We start from the raw sequence: 20,784 nt of genomic DNA on the forward strand, positions 1-20,784 counted from the left end.
AAGGGAAGGTGGTGCTGCAGAGGGAAGCAGAAAGGGCAAATTGGAGAAAAATTAAGGTTTTTATGTTTTTCTTATATATATCCTTAAAAGTAATTTATTACTTTTATTCCAGGCCAGTATCAAAATTATCTTTAATAAGTTCCTCTTTCAAAAAAAGAAAATAATCCTGAGAAAACTGGTCAGAAAAGTTAAATACTTTTTTTAGAAAATCACATTTGTCGTTATGTTACTTGGTGCTACAATCAAATTTTATAAACTAATGCTGTATGACGTGATTTTAAAGCACTCCAAGCAATCCTCCAGGTGCAGTTATTAATGATGCTCCATTTTGGAAAGAAGAAATAGTTATAAACCTGAAGATCATTGATATTTTTCATAACAATCTGTGAGCAATTGTGAAACTACTCATGACTGTGTGACATTTGTAGTTTTTGGTGTATCATTGGTAGAGAAGACAGAATAGTCATAGAAAATAGTCTGTATTGCTTTATAATTCGGGGTTTTTTCAAATGCATTTTAGCATTTTTTTTCAGGGACAACTACTACAAATAAGCCCTCTGCAACCTCTAAATTCCTAGGAAACTAATTCTGACAAGAACTTCTAGATTCATGTTAATTGCAATGACAAGCTGGTACATGTGTTTGTATGTGTTCAATAAATCCCTACCATTACTTTTGTCAGTTTAGGATGAAGAGGAGGGGGGAAGGTTCTCAATGAAACTGACAGTTGAATTCAATATTCAGTTCTGCTTTTTTGCAGTATTTTGAAATACTAACAAGTGCAGAGGAGATACAATTGATATCAGTAACAGATGGAGAAAATATCTTACAGTGATAGGCTTAGATCAATTTCTTTGCTTCATTAAAAAAAATGCCTTCAAAGCAAGAAGATTCAAATCTGTAAGATCTGGGACAAGCTGTTCTCAGTAGTGAGGGTGGCTAGCTGTTGGCACAAACTCCTGGGAGGATGCTGAATTCCTTATCTTCATCCTTTCCAATTAGGATTAGATGCCTTTTTAAAGCATGTGTTTTAATCAAATGCAATTTAATGAGTTTATAGATGGAAAGTGGGGAAGTTGTATGATCAGCATTACCAACAAGTTTTGTTAGTTACTTCTGTGTTTGAAAACCTCTGAAAACAAGCAAGAGGATGGAATAAAAAAGAAATGTGCATACTCACATTAGTATAGTTTTCCTGCTATTGTAATATCTATTGAATTAAAGAATTAAAATAATTAAGTAATTCCTTTGGCCAGAGGGGGGGGAGGGAGCAGCCAGGAAGAATACTGATCATCATTACCTTAAAATAAGGGTATCCATTACAAATTACTGTATGTAGACTGCAAAAAAGTCCAATTTTTATATTTAGGTAACCCTAATTATGGTTAGAGTGTTAAAACAGGCCGGACTTCTGCAATATTTCTTGCAATTTTGTGCTAATAATTGCAATATTTATTTAAAAATTGCAATTTTGTGATAGATGCAGAATTGCATGTTCACAGTATGGGTAGGCTGACTTTACTGTGTGGGAAGGAGATCATATACATATAGCTGTAGAATAACAGCAGCCAATGTTGAGGGGATAGTTAATAATGGATGCAAAATACATTTCATGGAGAGACTCTACAGTATGTTCTCTTTGTTGTTTGTCAACAGTTTGGGGACAGATCAGTTATTCTTTTGCATGTGTTTTTCCTGGATTTAATATAAAACTGATGTAGAAGCTCTACTATATATATGTAGATTTTGTGTGGTTATCTTTGTTCCTGATACACACTGTCTCAAACTAGCTTTTGGTTGGTCTTTCTAAGAAAAGCATATTAATCTGTGGCAAAATAAGCTTCTGCAGTAATTACTTCTTTTGCAGATTGTAATGGTGGTGTTATTTGATCATAAATACAGCATTAAGTCAATACACTGGTCTTTATTTTCCTGCTTCAGATTTGTATTGGGTGTGTCCGTATGTTTTACATCATATGCAATCTGCTGCTTCTCACAGTTTATTCTATAATTATATAGACATTGTAAATCACCAAAATAACATTTATTCCTGCTTAGAAAATGATCCTTTCATTTAATTGGAGCTTTTTGTTAAGTAGCTATTGTCTGTAACTGTCCAATTTTTGCATAGGTCAAACTTTTTTGGGGATTTTTTAATACCAAAAAAATTATAAAGTCCTGAGAACAACTTTCTTATTGGTGAGAAGAAAAAAACTACATTGCAGATAGATTACAATAGTTCTGTGTGGTATTTTAAACATCATGAATGTGTGCCGATATCAGAGTATTTCTCATAAAACTGTTACTCAACTAGCGACATAAAGTTGTGCTTTTTAAAGCCCTGCTATATTTAAAAGTTTTCACTATTACAGTTAATGCTTACCATCATTAGAATGTGATTCTTGTTCCAAAGGTCAGTCAATTGAAAAGGTCAATTTTAAGGCATGCATTGATTCCTTCATTTTGAAGGGAAGCATCTTTGTAAGGAAAATCATTCTGTATTGTTAAATGGTGGTAGGAAGGAATCCAAAGTTCTCTTTTGACATGATCAAGTTCCTTTGTCATGATTTATCTAGGGTGAGTATTTGAGCCATCCCTGAGCATACCCTGCGTGGTCCTTGGATGTCAAAATGACAGCTCAGACAACAATGATGGCTGAAACATGTTATTTCTTTATGCTTCTTTTTCCTTGTCAGGAAAAAGGTCTTTACTGTTTAATTTTTAACTTAAACCTTGCAACTCTATGGAACTATTGGCAGTGATTTAAAATGCAGTAGTGATATGATTTTGTCAGTCATCTGTGCCTAGATGGCTGGCTGGCTGTTTCTCCTAATCATATATTCTTGATGACCATCAGTGCAAGCCCTAGTTCGTGCATGTAACACAATTCTAGCCTGAAGGAGACAGAAGTATGAATTTCTAAATTTAAATCTCTGGCTGCCATAAAATAGTATCACTAGAGGTATAACTGAATGCCAACTGAATACATCACTGCTTATTGCATATGGGAATCAGAGATTTGCACAGTGCTGTTCAGTAGTAAAGTTTTCAGGGAAGAGAAGACTACATCCATAGTCAAATGTACTCATTTCAGAGAAGTGTGAAGTCGCTATAAAGGAAATAAGGCCACATGGGAACTCTATATCAAATAATTTCATCTTACTGTATGAAACTGAACAAAGAGGTTTTGTCTGTTCTGTGGTTCTACTGCCCTGTTTCAGGGAAAGTGAGAGTCAGTTATTGCTTTGTTTAAAGGCAGACTACACCGTGAAGTTTCCCCACTTGCACTTACCTGAAAACTGCTTTTCATCTAGAGAATACTAGATAGTATGTGATACTTATTTGGGGAGAATTGAGTGAGAGATTCCCAAGATATGTAGTCTTCCAAAAAATCCTGTATTTACAGAAGCTAGTTTCTTCTGATCCATACAAAATATATTATTTACCAGGACTTCTGTCTGCTAATCCTGGTGTTCTGCTTTTACTCATGGGGAGCTTGTAAGGAAAGAAAATTGATTCTGCATTCAATTACAAGCATCAACAAGTGAGTCTAAAGAGATTAAAAGCTGCATGTGCAGCAAGAGTTCAAGTACTTGGAAACAAGAGTGAGTATCCAAACTTGCCTGTTCTCTAATTAGGTATTGATGCATAGATCTCTTGAATGTAAGTTGCACTTAAAGCACATACTGACTGTGAGCTGTGCCTTAGAAATTTGAGAGAGCAATTACCAGGCATCCTGCAGCTGTTGCTTTCTGTCAGTCAGAGCTTTCACTTCTCAGTAAGTTTCCTTGAAAACAACTGCTACTTCAAAAAATATTGTTGATTGGTTTGTGAAATATGGTGCATTACGTGTGTGAGTGGTCCTCATCAATGTGTCAGCATGGTTCAAGGTCAAGGGGACCACGCTGCTTTCTGCCATGGCCATGTGTGAGCTGTGATTTTAGAGTCCAGCTCTGCCAAGGATGGCTGTGGAGTCCCAATCCATTTTCCCTGGGAGCTGAGGTGTGGGCTTTCATTGCCCTATCCATTGAAAGTGGGACTACCTGATGGATGCACGAAAATAACTGGCATTGATCCTGGGAAGATCAAACCACACCTTCCCCAGGACTTAAAATGTTGATCCTTTCTATTCTGCTGGTTTAGGCTGTACTGATAATTCAATTGTGGTACAGAAGTGATCTCCTACATAAGTAAGATTGCTTGATGTGACTCATAATCAGTATTTTATAACTGTTTCTGTGATTTTATTTTTCCTCATTTGAGAAGATAAAGGAGGCATTTCTTTTTACTCTGTGCCTTCTGGCTATTTTCACATTTGCATCTCTATACAGTGGTACTGCATTAGAGGAGAGATTAAAAATCCTCTTTAATTATACTTCTTGTCACCTGTTGGTGCACTTGCTCTTCACAGCAATTGCAGATCCATTATTAATCTCATGGTGCAGAAAAGGATAAAGGTCATTCCACTATTTCTAAAAGGAAATAACAATGGCCTGTTTCTAAAGGGAGCATCAATGAGTACTGAAAGGATTTGATGGGGAATATAGGGTCAGCAAGGAAAATATTCACCTTAGAAGGAGGAATGAAGTCCAAGTACCTCACAGACACCATGGAGTTCCCATTATTTATTGCATTAATTTTGGCAGTCTTTATTGCACTTTCATTAAACTTACTTTGTGTGTGCTCTAAAGAAATAAGGATTTGACCAAGGTAATAGTCTATTTTGGAGCAGAGAACTAAACAGTGCTAATACTAATTGAACAGTACTGCATATTTCTCTTTGGCCATCCAAAACCACAGATTTTTGTGGTGGACTTCAAATAGGCAGCTGCTTAAAAAATTAAATGCAAAATGCATCTTGTGAGATGAAAAAGATAACAAATTGTTTGGTACGTAATAAGGTTAACATTAAAGGAGGACAATCTGATACCAAAAAGGTAGAGAGATTTAGTTGTTGTGGGCTGAGGTTTGGTTTTGAGGTTTATTGTTTTTACTTCAGTCAGAACATCTGAAAGGTATTTGAAAATCATGGCTAATCACAGCTGGATGAGAATTTGGTCTAGTATAATGAAAAAGTTGGTGAGTGTGCCAAACCAAGTCAAATGTTTTAGATACTCTGAACCTGTATTATACTTGCCCTAGTCAAATTGGGAAAGTGTGTGAAACAGTGCAGGTCATTACCAGTTACATTTAAAACAAGAGGAAAAAGGAAAACACAGAAAACTGAAGGCCAGGCAACCCAAAATTCCTGGTAAAAACTAGTCTGTAGATAAATAGATAAAAGAGACAGGGTAGGGATTGTCAGGACAGCAGCTGGATGTGAAATCAGACTCAAAACTCTTGAGTGGTTCACTAGGAGCAGGAGGGTTTTCTAATGGGAAGTAGAGACTGAATTTTAAAAACAAATTTATTTTTTTAAATAAAAAGGACAAAATCTATTTCATTTATTTATTGTTGGTTAATGAAACACAAGATGCTGTATAGACTGTGAAATGATATGGTGTATACAAAAAAGATTAGATGCCAAATGGTGCAGTTCTGCCTTGTTTAAAAGTTTAAAAAAAATTAAGTATATACTTCTAGTGTTTACTTTGGTGAAATAGTAATGGTTTTTTGCCAGAGTGAATTCTCTTGGTAGACTAATATCTTCAGTAATGTTCTGGCTCAAATACTGCTGGGTTTTTAAACTTGGATGAAGTTGCCAATACTTTGGAGATAAGGTTAGAATTCAGTATTTTTCTCAAAGCATGGAAGACATGACTAGACCTGTTAGAATGCCAGACCACAGCCCTGTGTTACAGGTTTGGAGATTTTTCTTTTTTCTCCCCCTGCAATTTTTAATTTCTCTCATGCACTAGAGGCTTCTCATAAGTGTCCCGGCAATGCATGATTGGCTGTGCCAGTACCCAATATTGGTACTGTTTCAGATGTCTGTGCCCTATTGACATGCCTATGGCTAACCTGATGACAACATGTATTTTTTCCTGTGATGGACTGACAGAGACCACTGGGATTTAAACACATTCCTCTGTTATGAAGAACATGTCTTGCTTCCAAGGATTGTTTCACAATTTCATCAAGAAAATCTGTCACTGTTTTCGAGCATAGCCACCACCCTCTGTGGCCCCAGCTCCTCCTTTGTTGCCCTGGTATTTTCCAGTAGTAGGACTGCAGGATGTTAAAAAGCAGCACTGCTTAATTTCTAGGAGCTAAGAGAAAGAAGGGGGATAGCCTTGTAGAAAATCACAGAACCAATCAAACAGTAAACACATGACCTGATGGAGAAAAATGAAAATTTAAAGAAAGGCATGCAATTTATTTGTAAGAGAGGATGTAGGCAAGGGCACTCTGAGGTGTCCTGAGGATGACTCCTCTTAGCAAAAAATTTGTATACTGGAGGATAGAAAAAAAATGTAGGACATGAGACCTTGAAGATGAGAAATGTAATGAAGCTTAGGGGATGCTTCCTTTCCATTTCTTTGTTGCTTCTGTCTAACCTGAATTACCCCTTCCATGATTTTTGCTGTGTTATAGTCAATCACACTGTGGAATTGTTTAATAGGTAGGTTGCATTTCCTCTATTACTGGTGGTTTTAAAGAAAATATTAAGACAGGGATGTATCAGGTAGAGCTGAATTTGGGGTTTCTCAGCATCCCAAGTATCTTTTAATTTCTTTTACAGTCTGCAGTTGCCACAAAATAGTATTTCATTCCTTTAAGCCATGAAAATATTTTTAAGTAATTGTATAAATAAATGCCTTCATTTACAAATAATAGTTTCAGTTTTATTTTAATTCTTGTTTCTCTGTTTCTGGATTACCCTTTTAGAATATGCACAACCAAAAGGCTTTCAGAACTGTTCTGTAATTGTGTTAATAGGGAATATGCTGCAATATAATGTACTGCAGTAATAAGGAACATGCTGCTTAGGGAAACTAAGCAGCGCAACCTGAAGGGTAAGAATCCAAATAGTTTTTCCTACCTAGCTTGTTTTTATATGCTTGCAAGGAAGCAACAGCATACAGTTGCCTTATAACATCATTATGGGCCAATCCCAATGACATGTAACCTTGTCTTTTTTAAACTCTATCAGCTCAGCTTTGGAAAAATAGAAATCTTTTCTGTTTTTTGTTTATACAGACATAGGATTCAAATTTATCTGTTTCCTTCCCTTTCATTTAATAGAAAGTTCACAGCACTTACACAAGTTCCTTCCAAGGCTCTGGTACAAATACTTCTTTATACTGAAGGAACATTTGAAGTCCTGGAATCATTAACCTTTTAATCCTTTGAACAACAGAAAATTGTTTTGAATCTTGCTTCTGGTTTGGTAGAGCTGGAATTTCTGATACTACAGAAGAAAATGCCCCAACTTGCCGACAGAGGCTGATGCCCTGAGGCATCTCATGTGCTTGGTGTGACCATGTGCAGAACTGCTGCCTTGCAAGGGATGGCTTGCCAGACTTGCATGTGTTTCTGAGCTGTTCCAGGACTTGAATTAAAGAAAACCATAAGTATTAGGAAACTACAGAAATCTCAATAACAGAATTTTTACTTTGGAGTAGTTCAGCCCATAGAACTAATATGCATTTCATTAGATTTACATGTAGGAGGTAAAATACCTTTGAAAACTAATTTGACAAAACAGATTGTGTCCCTTTGCAGTTCAGATTGGTGATTAAGGCTTGAGAAATGATCACTGTTTGTGTAGTGTGAGGCTGGGGGGTTTAGTGCCACCTTTGTGGGCTCTCCCCCCCCAGGACAAAAAGGCTGTGGCCATGTAGAGCTAAATTTGTGTCAAAACTATTTTCTTTTAACTCTGTGGCAGGAACTTTAGTGCCAAATCAAGTCAATTGTAGTACTTGACTTTATATAGAGGCAGAGATGTCATTTGTTCTTCCACTGCCAGCAAAAACCCTGCATCTTTCTGGAGACCATCCCCTCTGTCCTGGCTTCGTTCACAGATGGGCAGCTGTGTGTCAGTGCTTGGGCTGGATTGATCTTGTATTACTGCGTTATCTGAGAGCTAGCAGACATTGAATTCATGCTCACAAAGCCATGGCCTGTGTCTCATGCCCATTGCTTTGTTGTGGTAGTCTGCATCACAAACAGGATTTGGAGTCTCAGATATGTTTAACTGCTTTGTGCTATGAGGTTTTGGCAGTTTGAATTCCTTTGTGACACACTTAAGCTTGAAGAGTCCTACCTGCAGTTTTCTCTTTTTTGGCAGAACAATGAATTCATGAACTTAGGAAAAGATGCATTTATTTAATGTTAGCTTTATGTTCTTTTATCCCTTGGTGACTGTCACACTAAAATCAATAAGGCAATAAAATTGGCACTTTAAAAAAAAAAGACAAGAAAAAAAGGGCAACTGAAAGATCTTTCAGCATATTGTGGTGGAAGAAATGCATTACTAGAATTTCACTGTGTGTTGCTCACTTAGGCTTCCACCTGGAGTATCTAAAGCTAAAGTTCTTCATTTTAGTGCTTGTTTTGCCTTGACTCAGTCTCAAGACTGGAGTCTTACAGCTGGTTCTAACAAAAGTAATCCTTGTCTTGTAGCTGAATGCATAGGCTTAGGTCTATAGTTTAGTCTGGATATATACACTTACTATAAGGGTGGATGTTAAAAATACACACATAGTGAAATTCTACAGTGGTTTTCATTGTAGGAAAAAACATGCTGTTTCCCTACAGGATTTGCAGTTACTTGCATAGTCTTGTTTGAACATTTAAAAATAACAATAATTAATGGGAGATTGTTTCTACTTCTGATGAGGCAGGAATTCAAACCTACTCTTCAGGTATGGGGGAATCAGTAAAAATCTGGAAAGCTGCAGTCAAAACAGTGAAGCCAGAAGCAAATGGATTAAAGGCCTTTTGAGTTGTGTTGGCACTTTTCCTTTTTGAGAAGGTTTTTAAACTAACAGCTTGAGCTGCATAAACTTGAAATATTTCTCAAGTGTTTGTTTATGTGAATTGCTTTCTAATGAGGTCATAGCTGTTTTCCCGGACACAGTGGTATTTCCTCCTCTTGCTTTTATTTTTTATGCTGCTTTCTACATTATGCCTTGAAGACAGAACAGACATGTGAAAATCAAACATTGCTTTGGGTACTTCCAAGTTTCAACTCTAATGCTTTACGATCATTTCAAATAACTCAAGGCTGGAGCACAATATATGTTGAAAGAAGTGCTTGAAATGCTTTAGAGTTTTAAAGAAAAACTGTGTCATTGTCAAGAGAAACTCAGCTTTTAGCTCCCAGAAGTTAAGGGAATTGTGGTGGATTGAAAGGAATCTGAAAATGCTGATTTTTCATTTAAATATATTTCATCTCCCGTGTGAGACTGATCACTAAGCAAAAGAAAAATCACCTGACTATAAAGTGGGCACAATTTTCAACTCTCGGTGGCTAGGAATTGCATATATAAGTAAATAGTCTTTACCATCTGTTCTACACAAATCAGAAACATGGACAATTGTCCCTTCTTTTCTTTGCCGTTTGCTTCAAATGCAATGAAAGATGGTGGGTTTATTACAGCATTTGATAATGTTGCTGAAGTAAATAGCTTCCTGTTTGTAGAACCTTTGTTTTTTCAGACTGCTAGATTTACAACTTCTGAAAGGAACAGACTGATGGACTAGATACTGCTGTCCTTTGGGTAGCTGCTTTCACAAATTTTGGGCTAGTGTCATAGGAGGCCAAAATTTTATTCTGAAGTGGTGAGGAGGGAGGGGGCTTAAGTAATTGAGTAATATAATGATGATAGTGTGAAGTCATGATTTCCTAATGACTAATGTGGAGTACTATAGCTGAACATAAATTTGGAGTGTTTTCCTACAGTGTCTTGAGTCACAATGATTCAGCCCTAAGCCATGGAGCTGCACAGTGTTGTGGAAGTGGGGGGATCAGTTGGCTGGTTGAACTGAGCTTTGACAATGAAATGAAATGGGCAAAATGAAAGAAAAATTAACTCTTTTATATCTGTTTTTGTTAGTAGCAACATAAACTATTTCCTGTTTAACAGTATCTGTAAAATAGGTGATGGAGGAGGGTTCATAAATGTGGGGTAACAGCACGGTCAAAACCTCTGTGAAGGCCTTGTGATATAGACATGCTGTGTAGATCTTCTTCATAATCTGGAACCAAATGTCTTTGGTATAAAATAATAATAATAATGATGAGAAAAAGCTGATTAAATCTGCAGACTGTTTCATTGGTTTAATTAGCATCTTTTTTTCCTTTTTTTGAATGTTAACAAAGTAAATGAGCAATGTTCTTCCCCAAACACTTCAAAATTTTGAGAAGCTCTTAGTTTCCCACAAAGTTTGGCTTTAATTCTATGTCAAGGCTCTGCTGTAGATGGAGGCATGCAAGAACTACCTGTCTTATGTTTTTGAAACACTAAAGTGATCATGTAACTATTATTACAATTGAGTTTATTTTTTTTGTGAGGAGTATGGTTGTGAGCTGGCTATTACAGCTCCAGGTTGCTTGAAAAAAGAAGTGTTCAGTTCTGCTTAACAGATCATGCAATCACAAAATGTTTGGGTTTTGGTTGGTTGGTTGATTGGTTTTTTTAACCTATCAATTGGACAGCTTTAGTACAATTTATCCACCTGAGTACCAAGTGCTACAGGGAGGAAGATTGCACTTAAGAAACATCAGAAACTGACTTCTTAAAACAGAAAAACATATTGTTTCATGTGCTGAAACTTGAAGTAGCTTCAGGTTCATTGAGAATGAAAAATATTTAGCACCTACAAAAAAATACCACCGTTGCAGCCTTTTTCCAGGATTTTAATTTTTCTAAATTGAGACTTATAATTGTAGACAGTTGCTCTGAAGGGTATTTTGAGCAGCATTTTATTTTCTTCTATTGTTGAACAGAAAATAAATTACACCATGTCCTAAAAATGAAATTGTATTTGAGTTTACAAAATGAAAGAAAAATCAACTGTCTCTTTTTTATATCTGTTTTTGTCAGTAGCAACATAAGCTTAACTATTTCCTGTTTAATGAAATCGGTAAAACACTTTTTTTCTTTTTCTTCTTTCAGAGGTGAAGCCAACTTGCATATTTAACAGCATGGAGTACTATGATGGAGACATGTTTCGGATGGATGCTTGTCGATTTTGTCGGTGCCAAGGGGGAGTCTCCATTTGTTTCTCTGCCCAGTGTGGTGAGCTACACTGTGACAGGTACTATGTGCCAGAAGGAGAGTGCTGCCCAGTCTGTGAAGGTACAGTCTCTTGTTAATCCTCTCTGCTTTTAATTCCATTGCTTTTTTTCTATTTGCCTGATCAATGGAAATGAGCAATGAGCTCACTGAGCTTTTGTTCTTCTGGAGTTTGCTGATTCCTCCATAACTCAGTTTATTTCTACATTTGTGCCTGAATGTGCTGTCACGTTCTTTGCAGTGCTTCTCTGACCTGGACACTACTTCTTAGACATGGTCAAGTGTGCAGTGCTTTTTGGGGGGCCTTCTCGACAAATGACATGAAAAGCTGGTTTTAATTTCAGTACAGACATATAGACAGGTATCTCCAGAGATGCAGTTGTGCCCCTGAGACAAATTTTGATTGCTTTGCAACCTCCTTCTTATTCTGTTCAGCTAGAGTGATGCACACAATTTCTTTCCTCTACAATTACAGTGAAGCAATGGGGCAGCAATCTGATGTCAATGTTTTTCTCATCCTCCTTTGCTCTGCTGAGAGCTTTTCTAGGCCTGCAGTCCTCCTAAAAAAAGCTCTGTGGGAGCCTATCACATTGACCCTCTTGCTTATGCTAGAAAGTATTGGAGTAGTCTTCTGCCAAAATACAACCAGAATTCCAGCAGCGGAAGATAGGGGTGGTGCTGGGCACTTGGATCTTGCCTCAGTGAGGATAAGGTTATGGCCACCAGGGAGGGAAAAGGCCTGTGAAACACTTTTAGTCCCTTAGTTTAAATGTGGAATTAGGAATATCTTCTCAATAAGTGAAATCACCTGGAAATCTGAAATCTCCTCAGGGGAGAGGAGTTTAGTAATTACTGAGAATTTCAAACACTTTTCTGCCTCCTTAACATCATTACTCCTGTAGTTCTTTGCAGGAGCAAATAAGCCAGAAGATCCGATATAGTTGTGTTTTATTCCAAGCAGAGAATTAGAAAGTAAAATATCTCATAAAAATACATCTCACAGAGGCAGCTGTAAGAGCTGGACTGTCTCACTCAGCACAGGATCTGGTGAAAAATGGCTTGTTTTGTTGCAAGCTACTGAAAGCTTCAGAGATTTAAACCCAAAATCTGGATAATAAAATATTACAGGTGGGAAAGTTTGGAAGTAATTTTTAAAGAGTATTTGTAATTCTTTTATGTTTTGGTGTATATTTTACATATTTTAGTGTCAGTTTGTATCAGGTTGACACATGGTGTTCACATGTAGAGAAACTGAAATGCGAATGTTGTAGATTTAAGTGTTCCAGAGTGGTACCAATCCATGTTTGCCCTGAGTTTAAGACCTGGCCTAGACATTCATTGCTGATTATACTTGAAGGCAGGATCCTAGATTTTTGGTCTTTCCTGGTGCAGTTGCACCTACACTTACAAGGGCCTTCATGCTCTAAGGAAAAAAAAAAAAAATCTGTGCTATACTGTCATTTAATGACAGATTGAAAAATCCAGAGAAGTCATGTCTGGTGTGGTGAATCCCACCCCCCAAGTAAGTGCAGATCCACTCCTGAAGAAACTCTGCTGTATGAGCTGCTGGCTTCATAGAATATATAAAATCTCTTGGGTTCATTGCCTATAATTACTATTTTTTTCTCATATATGAATATTCCAAAATTCGGCATTATGAAATCATTGTGACAATATATATAGATATTTTAATGTATAAAAATATCTATATATCTGCTCTATCTGTCCTGTCTTATTCAGATATAGGTGCTGATTTTCCACATTAGAAATGTGTAGATCTAGATCTTGTAGATCTAGATATGTCCCTTATCCTCTTTGATGATTTAAATATTCAGCTTCCTTATTATTTATCAATAAACTGTTCTGTCAAATCATCATACCACAATAAAATTTGATTTCTCTGTTTTTGCGACGTTTCAGTCAGACTAGCAAGAAAACCTGATAACGTTTCATTTCAGGTTGATGAGTTGCTGTCTATTAGTCTGCAGTCTAAATTTCTTCTTTAAGACAGGTCCTTAGTAAGAATAAAATGGATAATGTTATGTAATTATTGAGTAGTCTTTTATTTTTCTAGTAAAGACTGTGGCTTAATACCAAGTTACAGGGTCTTTCATCAAACCACCTGGTGCTATATGTCTTGCTTCTTTCTGTTGTGTATTCTTCTGATAGGGGTTATGGCACTAAATGAAGGAAGACTGACTTCTGAATTCTGAACAATTGGATAGTAAGACACATGGTGTCTTTTACTAGAAATCTCTCTTGATTTAGTGGCATTCTTTTAAGTGAGCCTAGACAGCTGGCTCCATAAACATTATAATTGTCCTGGTTCCTTTAAACACTCAAAAAAAAAAAAAAAAAAGATGGCTCTGATCCCTTTTTAAATAACTTGGGTAAAGTTGACCCTTAGATTGACATGGTCATGTATTTTTAAATGGGCAGAACATATCAGCCCACCTGTTCATGCTTTTCTAGTTGTTGAAGAGGTGGCATTTTTTTCTACCTGCTCTTCTTCTGTTGAGTATTTCATGGCTTGTTGTCAAGGTGATTAGTTGCTTCCTACAAATATTTACTTGATTCTAGAAATATCAAAAAAAAACCATTGTTTTTTTCCCCCAAGAATTCTAAAATGGCAAGTACTAAATTTGGTGTGAGTTGTGTAGTACAGGCAGAAGCCCTTCTTGGCTTAACTCCAGGAGGAGTTCTTTCCCAAAGTTCTGTAGGCTATATCAGCATTAGGAGATTGGATTATTAGGAGATGTAATTTATAGCTTTAAATACTACTGACCTTTTAAGGGTACCAGGAACTTTGTGCTTTGAGTTGCATAGAAAACTATGGCAAGTAGCACAAGTCCTGTATGCCTTTTCTGTGCTTTTTCTGTATTCCACTGTCAATCAGAATCCTGTACATAGGTTGAATGATAGAATTCACTTCATTTCTTTGTGTATGATTTGATTTTTGGCTAGGTCAAATCAGTTTTTTACAGATGCAAGATCATCCTAAAACATCAAAGGTGCAAAGTTAAGAATTTAGGTAGCATTTTAATTTTTAAATGCCTTATTTTCACAACTATCTGGTTTTGGACTTAATCAGAATTTTACTAAAATTCTGAATATCAGTACAGCTCAGGATGGGGATAACGTTGTGTGCCTTTACACTCCAAGTGTTTGGAGTGTCATAAAGTGGCTTTGAATAAGACAACAGCTACTGGCACTGCCACAGGTTTTATCTGCATTAAAAATGCATTGCCTTCCTTCCAAAGAGGACTGATGAAACTCCAAAGAAACAATCCAAGTTTCTTTCAAGCCTTTTTTTCCTTCAGATAGGACATCTTATTTCTCCCAAGTCCTTCCATCTTAACACTCCTGGGAAATTAACTTATAATAAATTACTTGTGCTTATTTGGTGTCTGCTAAAATAGATGTTTTCAGGTATATTTATTGCTTTTAATATATTAAATTGGCTTTACTATGTAATTTGTAGTGTTGCTTGCTTTGCAAACCTGACCTACTTACTGTACGTTCTCAGACACTTCATTTCTGAGCCTGACAGTTACCTTTTCTTAGCCACCATGATAATCTGTATACATTCACATGATGTATATATCTTTTTAACTATTAATATCAGTGCAACTTATCACACCTCTGGAGTACTATTATTTCTGAAGACTAAAAGCTGCTTTTATTTCAAGTAATGGGGTAACATATACAGACTTGCATGGAACTTGAGGAGAAATCTTACACAAAGTATGCTTCCTAAAATTCTGTTATTTAAATACCCAGATCTTAATTTGACTGCTAGCAGGTAAGTGAGACTTGTGGCTTTCAAGGGGCACAAAAACTTCAACTGAAATGCAATTGGAAACTGACCCTGTTCAAAAAGGTAGTATATCTCCAAAATTAGGATGAGGTGTCTCGGGTCTGCTGTCTGTCTCTGCCCCGAGACACGTGGGATGGTGCTTAGGCAGCCCACGCTCCGAAGAATGAGTCTGGACTCTTCACTTTTTGGTCTTCAGGTTGTTTATTTTTTCTGGTCTGCAAAATTTTCTTTCTGCCCAGCCGAGGTCTGCGCAGCAAGGCAGCCACAAGCACTCTGACTGCCCCTGAGGTGGTGTCATCTTTATATACTACAAACTACATATATCATATTTGCTTCTTTTAATTCCCAATACCTATCACCTGTGTTAGACAGTGCACTTCTACTCTAAACCAATCCCCACGTGGCAACATCACAGCAAAAAATGGAGGACAAGAAGAAGAAAGAAGAAGGATGAGACACGCCCTGATTCCTCCATCTTGTCTCCATAACCCCTATACCAAAAAACCCCAAAATATTTCCACCCTGTAAATACATCATTCTTGCACCATTCAAAGCCGTGTGGCTCTCATGTCCTCATACACAGGTGGCAATTCGCTGGAAGGATCAAAGTCAAGCCACCAGGTGTTCCGGGCAACATGCCAGGGTCTCCGAGCCCCCCGAGAGGGATGTGCTGAGTTCCCACAGCTTAAAGCACTCTTCCTGTTCCAGCAACAAATGTGCCAGAGGCCTCACCTTTGTTCATAGTGCAAAAGAGTGTTGCAGTGCTGACAGGAGTCATTCCAGTGGGTCATTTAGAAATGTTGGTACAAAAAAAGAACCAACAGATCCAAGAACCATTTTGTCCTGAAGAACGAAACCAAAAAAATTAAAGCATTAATTATAACACACATTCTCTTGCAATTGCTCTCATTTCAGACCCACTTTATCCGGTCAATAACCCTGCTGGCTGCTATGCCAATGGGCAGATCCAAGCTCACGGGGACCGCTGGCGGGAGGACGACTGCACGTTCTGCCAGTGCATCAATGGGGATCCGCACTGCGTGGCCACCGCCTGCGGGCAGAGCTGCCTCAACCCTGTCAAGGTCCCTGGGGAGTGCTGCCCTGTCTGTGAAGGTAGGAGTGCTATTCCCCCTCCTTTGGATTTGGTCTGTCATGGTTGCTGCTTTCCTGGCAATTGTTGGTTCACTTCAAAATTTTGGAGGATTGAAGAAGCTGGTGTGGCATTGGTTGGTTATTGAATAATTACAGAGGGCAGAAAGCATCAGCGTGGTTTAACTACGCCTATATGCTGGCAATCCCTGGCACTCTTTTGGCATAAAGAGGTGGTTAAGATCAGCATTATTTACTAATTTTTCTCTTAGCTTTGCTTAAGCCTTATTGATAAATATGGGAGAAGTTAAAAGGTCAAAATGTTTGTTACTATAGGTGTTATTGTTAATTGGATTATTCATGTTTTCTTCTTCATCACTGTCATTTAGTTGCAACTAAAAATCGCTTTGTACAACATAGTTGGATATTGGACATAATTATTTCAGTGAAACTTACAAAAAAGGGATATTACCTGGGAGATAGATTAACTCTTCAACTTTACAATTATTTTTTCATTTGTTTGTGGAAATGCATGTATATGGTACAACTGACTGAGATTTAACCTAACTATAAGGTAAAGTGCTTGCCCAGCCTGATGATGGAAATGTGAAGACTTGCAAACTGAGACATTAAAAAAATATTTTGAATTGCATATGTAAATGTGCATTTAGAGCTGCATTTTATGGAGTAACTGTTCATCAGGAAAAACACCAGATAAATTTAGAACTGGTTCTTCTAGACCTAGAGCTATCTTCACAGTACACAGATGCTTTTGGGTGCTCAGGGAGTTGGCACTTAAAAGTTTTTCTCATTCCATCTCTGATTTAAAAAAAAAGAATTTTGTATATCTACATGTGTCTTGGGGCCCTTCTTAGTTTGCAGTATCCATCCAAGTTAGCTCACTGGGATACTTAGTTTTTAGGATAAATCTGAGGAGCATAAAGATTTCTTACAGGTGCTCTTTAACTCCAGAATTCACATCACTAGGTATGAAGAAGGTGTTTGATACAATGTGTAAAAGCTGCAGTGAATTGTACAGAATTGCACTATTTGCACTGAATTAATGTCACTGTGAGGAAGCAGGTGTTATAAATGATCAAATCAGTAGCCAAATTTATAAAAAAAATTTAACAAAGATTTATTCGATTGATAACAAAAAAAATAGAATTTCCAAAGACCCCCACAGCCAAGACAGCGTCAGCCCCGGGTGCAGGCGCTGGGTGAACCGAGATCCGACTGACAAAGTGCCAGCGTTTCCCCAGTGGTTCACGCTTCAAGCAACCAGCTTATATACAGTTTATTCTGCCTGAGGCAGGGATGACCCAATGTTCCTTTGTGTCTCTTCACATGTAGAACTGGGGCCATACATGTGCAGGAATAGACAAAGGTAGGTCCAGGGGTCCAGACAGATGTCTGAGCACCTCGGTGGAGTCTGTATTCGAATGTAGCCGAGTGACTGCCTGGTTCTTGAGTACGGAGGTCCCTGTGAGTGATTCAGACATTTCACGGAAACTAGCAATCATGGCACAGGAAGGTTTCTTTCATACGTTAACAACTTGATATTATCTCACGTTGTCCGGGAACTAATTGAATAAAAATGAGACTCTGCTCCCAGCCAGGGTGATCACAGACATACCTTAGATTCTACAATATTTTATACACATATATGGCATGAATTATCTCTACCATATACTACACAGGTTAACTGCTGTTAATCCCCAGTGATCATCTCAGCATGGGTATCACAGAGCCTATGCTGTCACCCCTCATTAGCCAGGTTCTGAGCCAGCTTGGGAAGGCATACAGAGAGAAAGAGAGGCTGATGGAATTATTGTCAACTTGTTAATACACTGAGAGGATTCTTTTCCTCTAATGAGGGAAGGATAGGCAATTGTGTTTATTTTCCTATTTTCCTCTTCTAGACTGGAGAAAATGGATGAGAGATAATTCAATTAAATGCATATATATATATATATATATATATATATATATATATATATAAACTAATTATGGAGAACCGTGGGAAGCAAACACAGGGTCAAGTGTAGGCTTCCATCTTTCATTGCTAAAGGTTGCAACCTAAATGAGCTGGTGCTTCATTAACACACCCACAGTAATGCCTCTGCAGTGCTCTCAGGACACAATTTAGGTCCTCTGGACTAGGCTGCAAAATTCTGTGCAATAATGTTTGTACTTTTAGAAGATGATGTAGCTACAACTGTTTAAGTCCATAAAAGTTGTTTTGGTGCTTGGGTGAGTGACATATGGAGTACAATCATACTTATGGTACAAATGGATGAAAACTGACACAATAGAATTGTGGAATCAATATTTAAATGAGGTCCTTGTGTCATCTAAATTATGTCTTATTAAAAAATAATCTGACTTCCTATTTGTTTGTCATGTTAGCCTTTGTATGATGTATGCTTAATTGTAGTCATCTAGTTTTGAGGGTATCATCTGGAAGGCAGTGATACTGAATGGTATTTTGAGGAACTTTCTAAGTTTTAAGCCTAAAAGCATCACACTTGCCTTGGTGTTTTTTGGGGTTTTTTCTGAAAGATAATGAAATTACCTAAGTTGTGAAACCTACAGTTAGTAGAAGTGCTTCTAGTTTGTGCTAGATCAAAGTTTCAGCATACTTAGGTACCAGTGGTCAGAGAACATCTGAAAACACTTGAATCCTGTCTTATTTTTTCCCTTCCCTCTCCCACAGTGAACAAATATAACCAAAAAAATTATTATGACCTATTATTGCAAATTATTTAATTCCAGGAATCGAGATATGGGATTATTTCAAGGATCAAAAAAATACTGGACTGTTAAAACACAGTAGTGAGTTCAGATGCTAGAACCCAAGATTTAAAAAATTAAGTTTGGAAGAATGTCCTCTGAATGATTTGGTGAGAAGTTATTCAGCATTTGAGACTTATTTTGCAATGATGACAAATTAAAAAATTAGGAGAAATGAACGATCAAGGGTACCAGCAAATCTCTTGGAGTCATGTTTTGGGGCATCAAACACATCCAAGGCCGTTATGCCTTGTGATGAGCAGCCTGAATAAATGTATTTAGACACATGAGAGCAAGGTGTTACCTGATTTGGAGTATGAGCCCTGTGCATCTTTCTGAATCTGTTAACATTTTTCTTTGAAAGCACACATTAACAAAATCCAAGAACATTAGGAAAAAATAACAATGTTAGATGTTGACTGTCTGCATTTAACATTAAGAATGTGTATCTTAAAATTACCTTTTCTAAAAAAGGTGTTTGAGCTGATGGCAGCAGGGAGTTGTGTGTAAGCTGTGGATTTCTGGCCCACCTCCAAGGTCAGACAGCTTCATGTGTGTTAAGCCTTAAATCTGAGATTAGTAGTGTTTCTACTTGGAGTTTAATGCGTGGGGTAGGAAACAAGTACTGTCTGCTTTCATTACAATACAGCTGTCGCTTGCTAACCCAGTAGGCAAGGACCTTCTTTAGATTTCTGTTCTCTGGTTTTCTCCTTGTTCTAAGGCTGAACTGGAGAAGGATGCATGCCTTGGGAAGACAGTTAAGAACTTTTACTTCCTTCGCTCAACTGATTTTTCCCGAATTTTAGTTTTATCATTTTAATGACAACCCAGTTCCATCTAAAATGCTATTTTGTTTCTGCCATCATCCAGACACGTGACATCTCTATTCTCTTAAACAGGAGCTGCATGGATCAATACTCCTTCCCATTTTAAATCAGCTTCTCACTCTTTTTCCTGAGCATTGTTTCTGTTGATGAAGTTCTGCTGCTGATGCTCACCGTGCTGTCCATGACCTGCAGGGGTGGTGGGAACAGGGTCCTGGCTGGGAAGCTGGCTGAGAAATCAATCCCTTGATTGTAATGATTCTAATGAAAAAGATGTGCAGTACATTTTAATGGAGCTACAAGCAATGAAGTAAATTCCAGGCTCATTTTTTCCTAAATAGGAATTAAAATGGATTGTCAGCCATTTGAATGTTTTCTGCATACCACTTCATTGCACTTGCATATCCACAGCTTAACCTGAATTTTGCAGTGCACTGTATGAGCGGAAGTGTAAACTGTCTGTGCTATCCAGTTTAGTTTCTCCATCTTTCTGCTTATCTAATTTCCAACTGTTAGGGAAAGAGAAGCAGAATTCTTATCTAGTGTGGGCAAAGTTTGGCATTGGTGATATTATATAAGTGTGTCATATTTTCTATATAAGTAAGTAAAGCAGAAAAAGCAGTGTGCTTTAGTGATATGTTCAATAAATGGGCAAAAATAATGTAAACTTTGCAGCTGATTTTGAAATAGTAGTTTACTAGTGATTGTAAAGATAAAAATACCTCATTTTGCACTCCTCTTTTGAATGAATGACTTCCAGTTCTCATTTACATCTCAGCCTATCAGTACTCTCAACAAGAGTGTATACCCTAGAGAAATAACATCATTTTTGCAGATTAGTTTAAATGTACTTCTTTTCAAAAGTTTATGTAATTGAATCATGAATATACTTTGCTTTTTAACTCTTACTTGTATACTACATTTCTTGATTCAGCTGTAGCTCTTACTTTCTGCACTAATTTTTCCACTTTTTTTGTGGAGACTAATGCAGAATGTAGGAAATAATTACTTGCATGTTAGAATCTTAACTATCCATCAGATCTAAAGCAGAAAGAATAGGACCTGCTGAAAACCCCCT

The 20,784-nt window shown here is 37.3% G+C and overlaps 1 protein-coding gene across 2 annotated transcripts in view; it reads left to right on the top strand.

The window, feature by feature from the left end:
* CRIM1 (cysteine rich transmembrane BMP regulator 1) overlaps positions 1-20,784 on the top strand; it is a 175,881-nt gene that overhangs the window by 106,521 nt on the left and 48,576 nt on the right. For both annotated transcript variants that reach the window (XM_071429511.1, XM_071429520.1), the window contains 2 exons: positions 11,064-11,246; positions 15,916-16,113. In XM_071429511.1, coding sequence (XP_071285612.1) covers positions 11,064-11,246; positions 15,916-16,113 — 381 coding nt within the window. The remainder of the gene's footprint in view (positions 1-11,063; positions 11,247-15,915; positions 16,114-20,784) is intronic.

The sequence above is a fragment of the Agelaius tricolor genome, unplaced genomic scaffold (genome assembly GCF_023055355.1).
Source record: "Agelaius tricolor isolate 1412-34295 unplaced genomic scaffold, bAgeTri1.0.p SCAF_1, whole genome shotgun sequence".
Lineage (NCBI taxonomy): Eukaryota > Metazoa > Chordata > Aves > Passeriformes > Icteridae > Agelaius > Agelaius tricolor.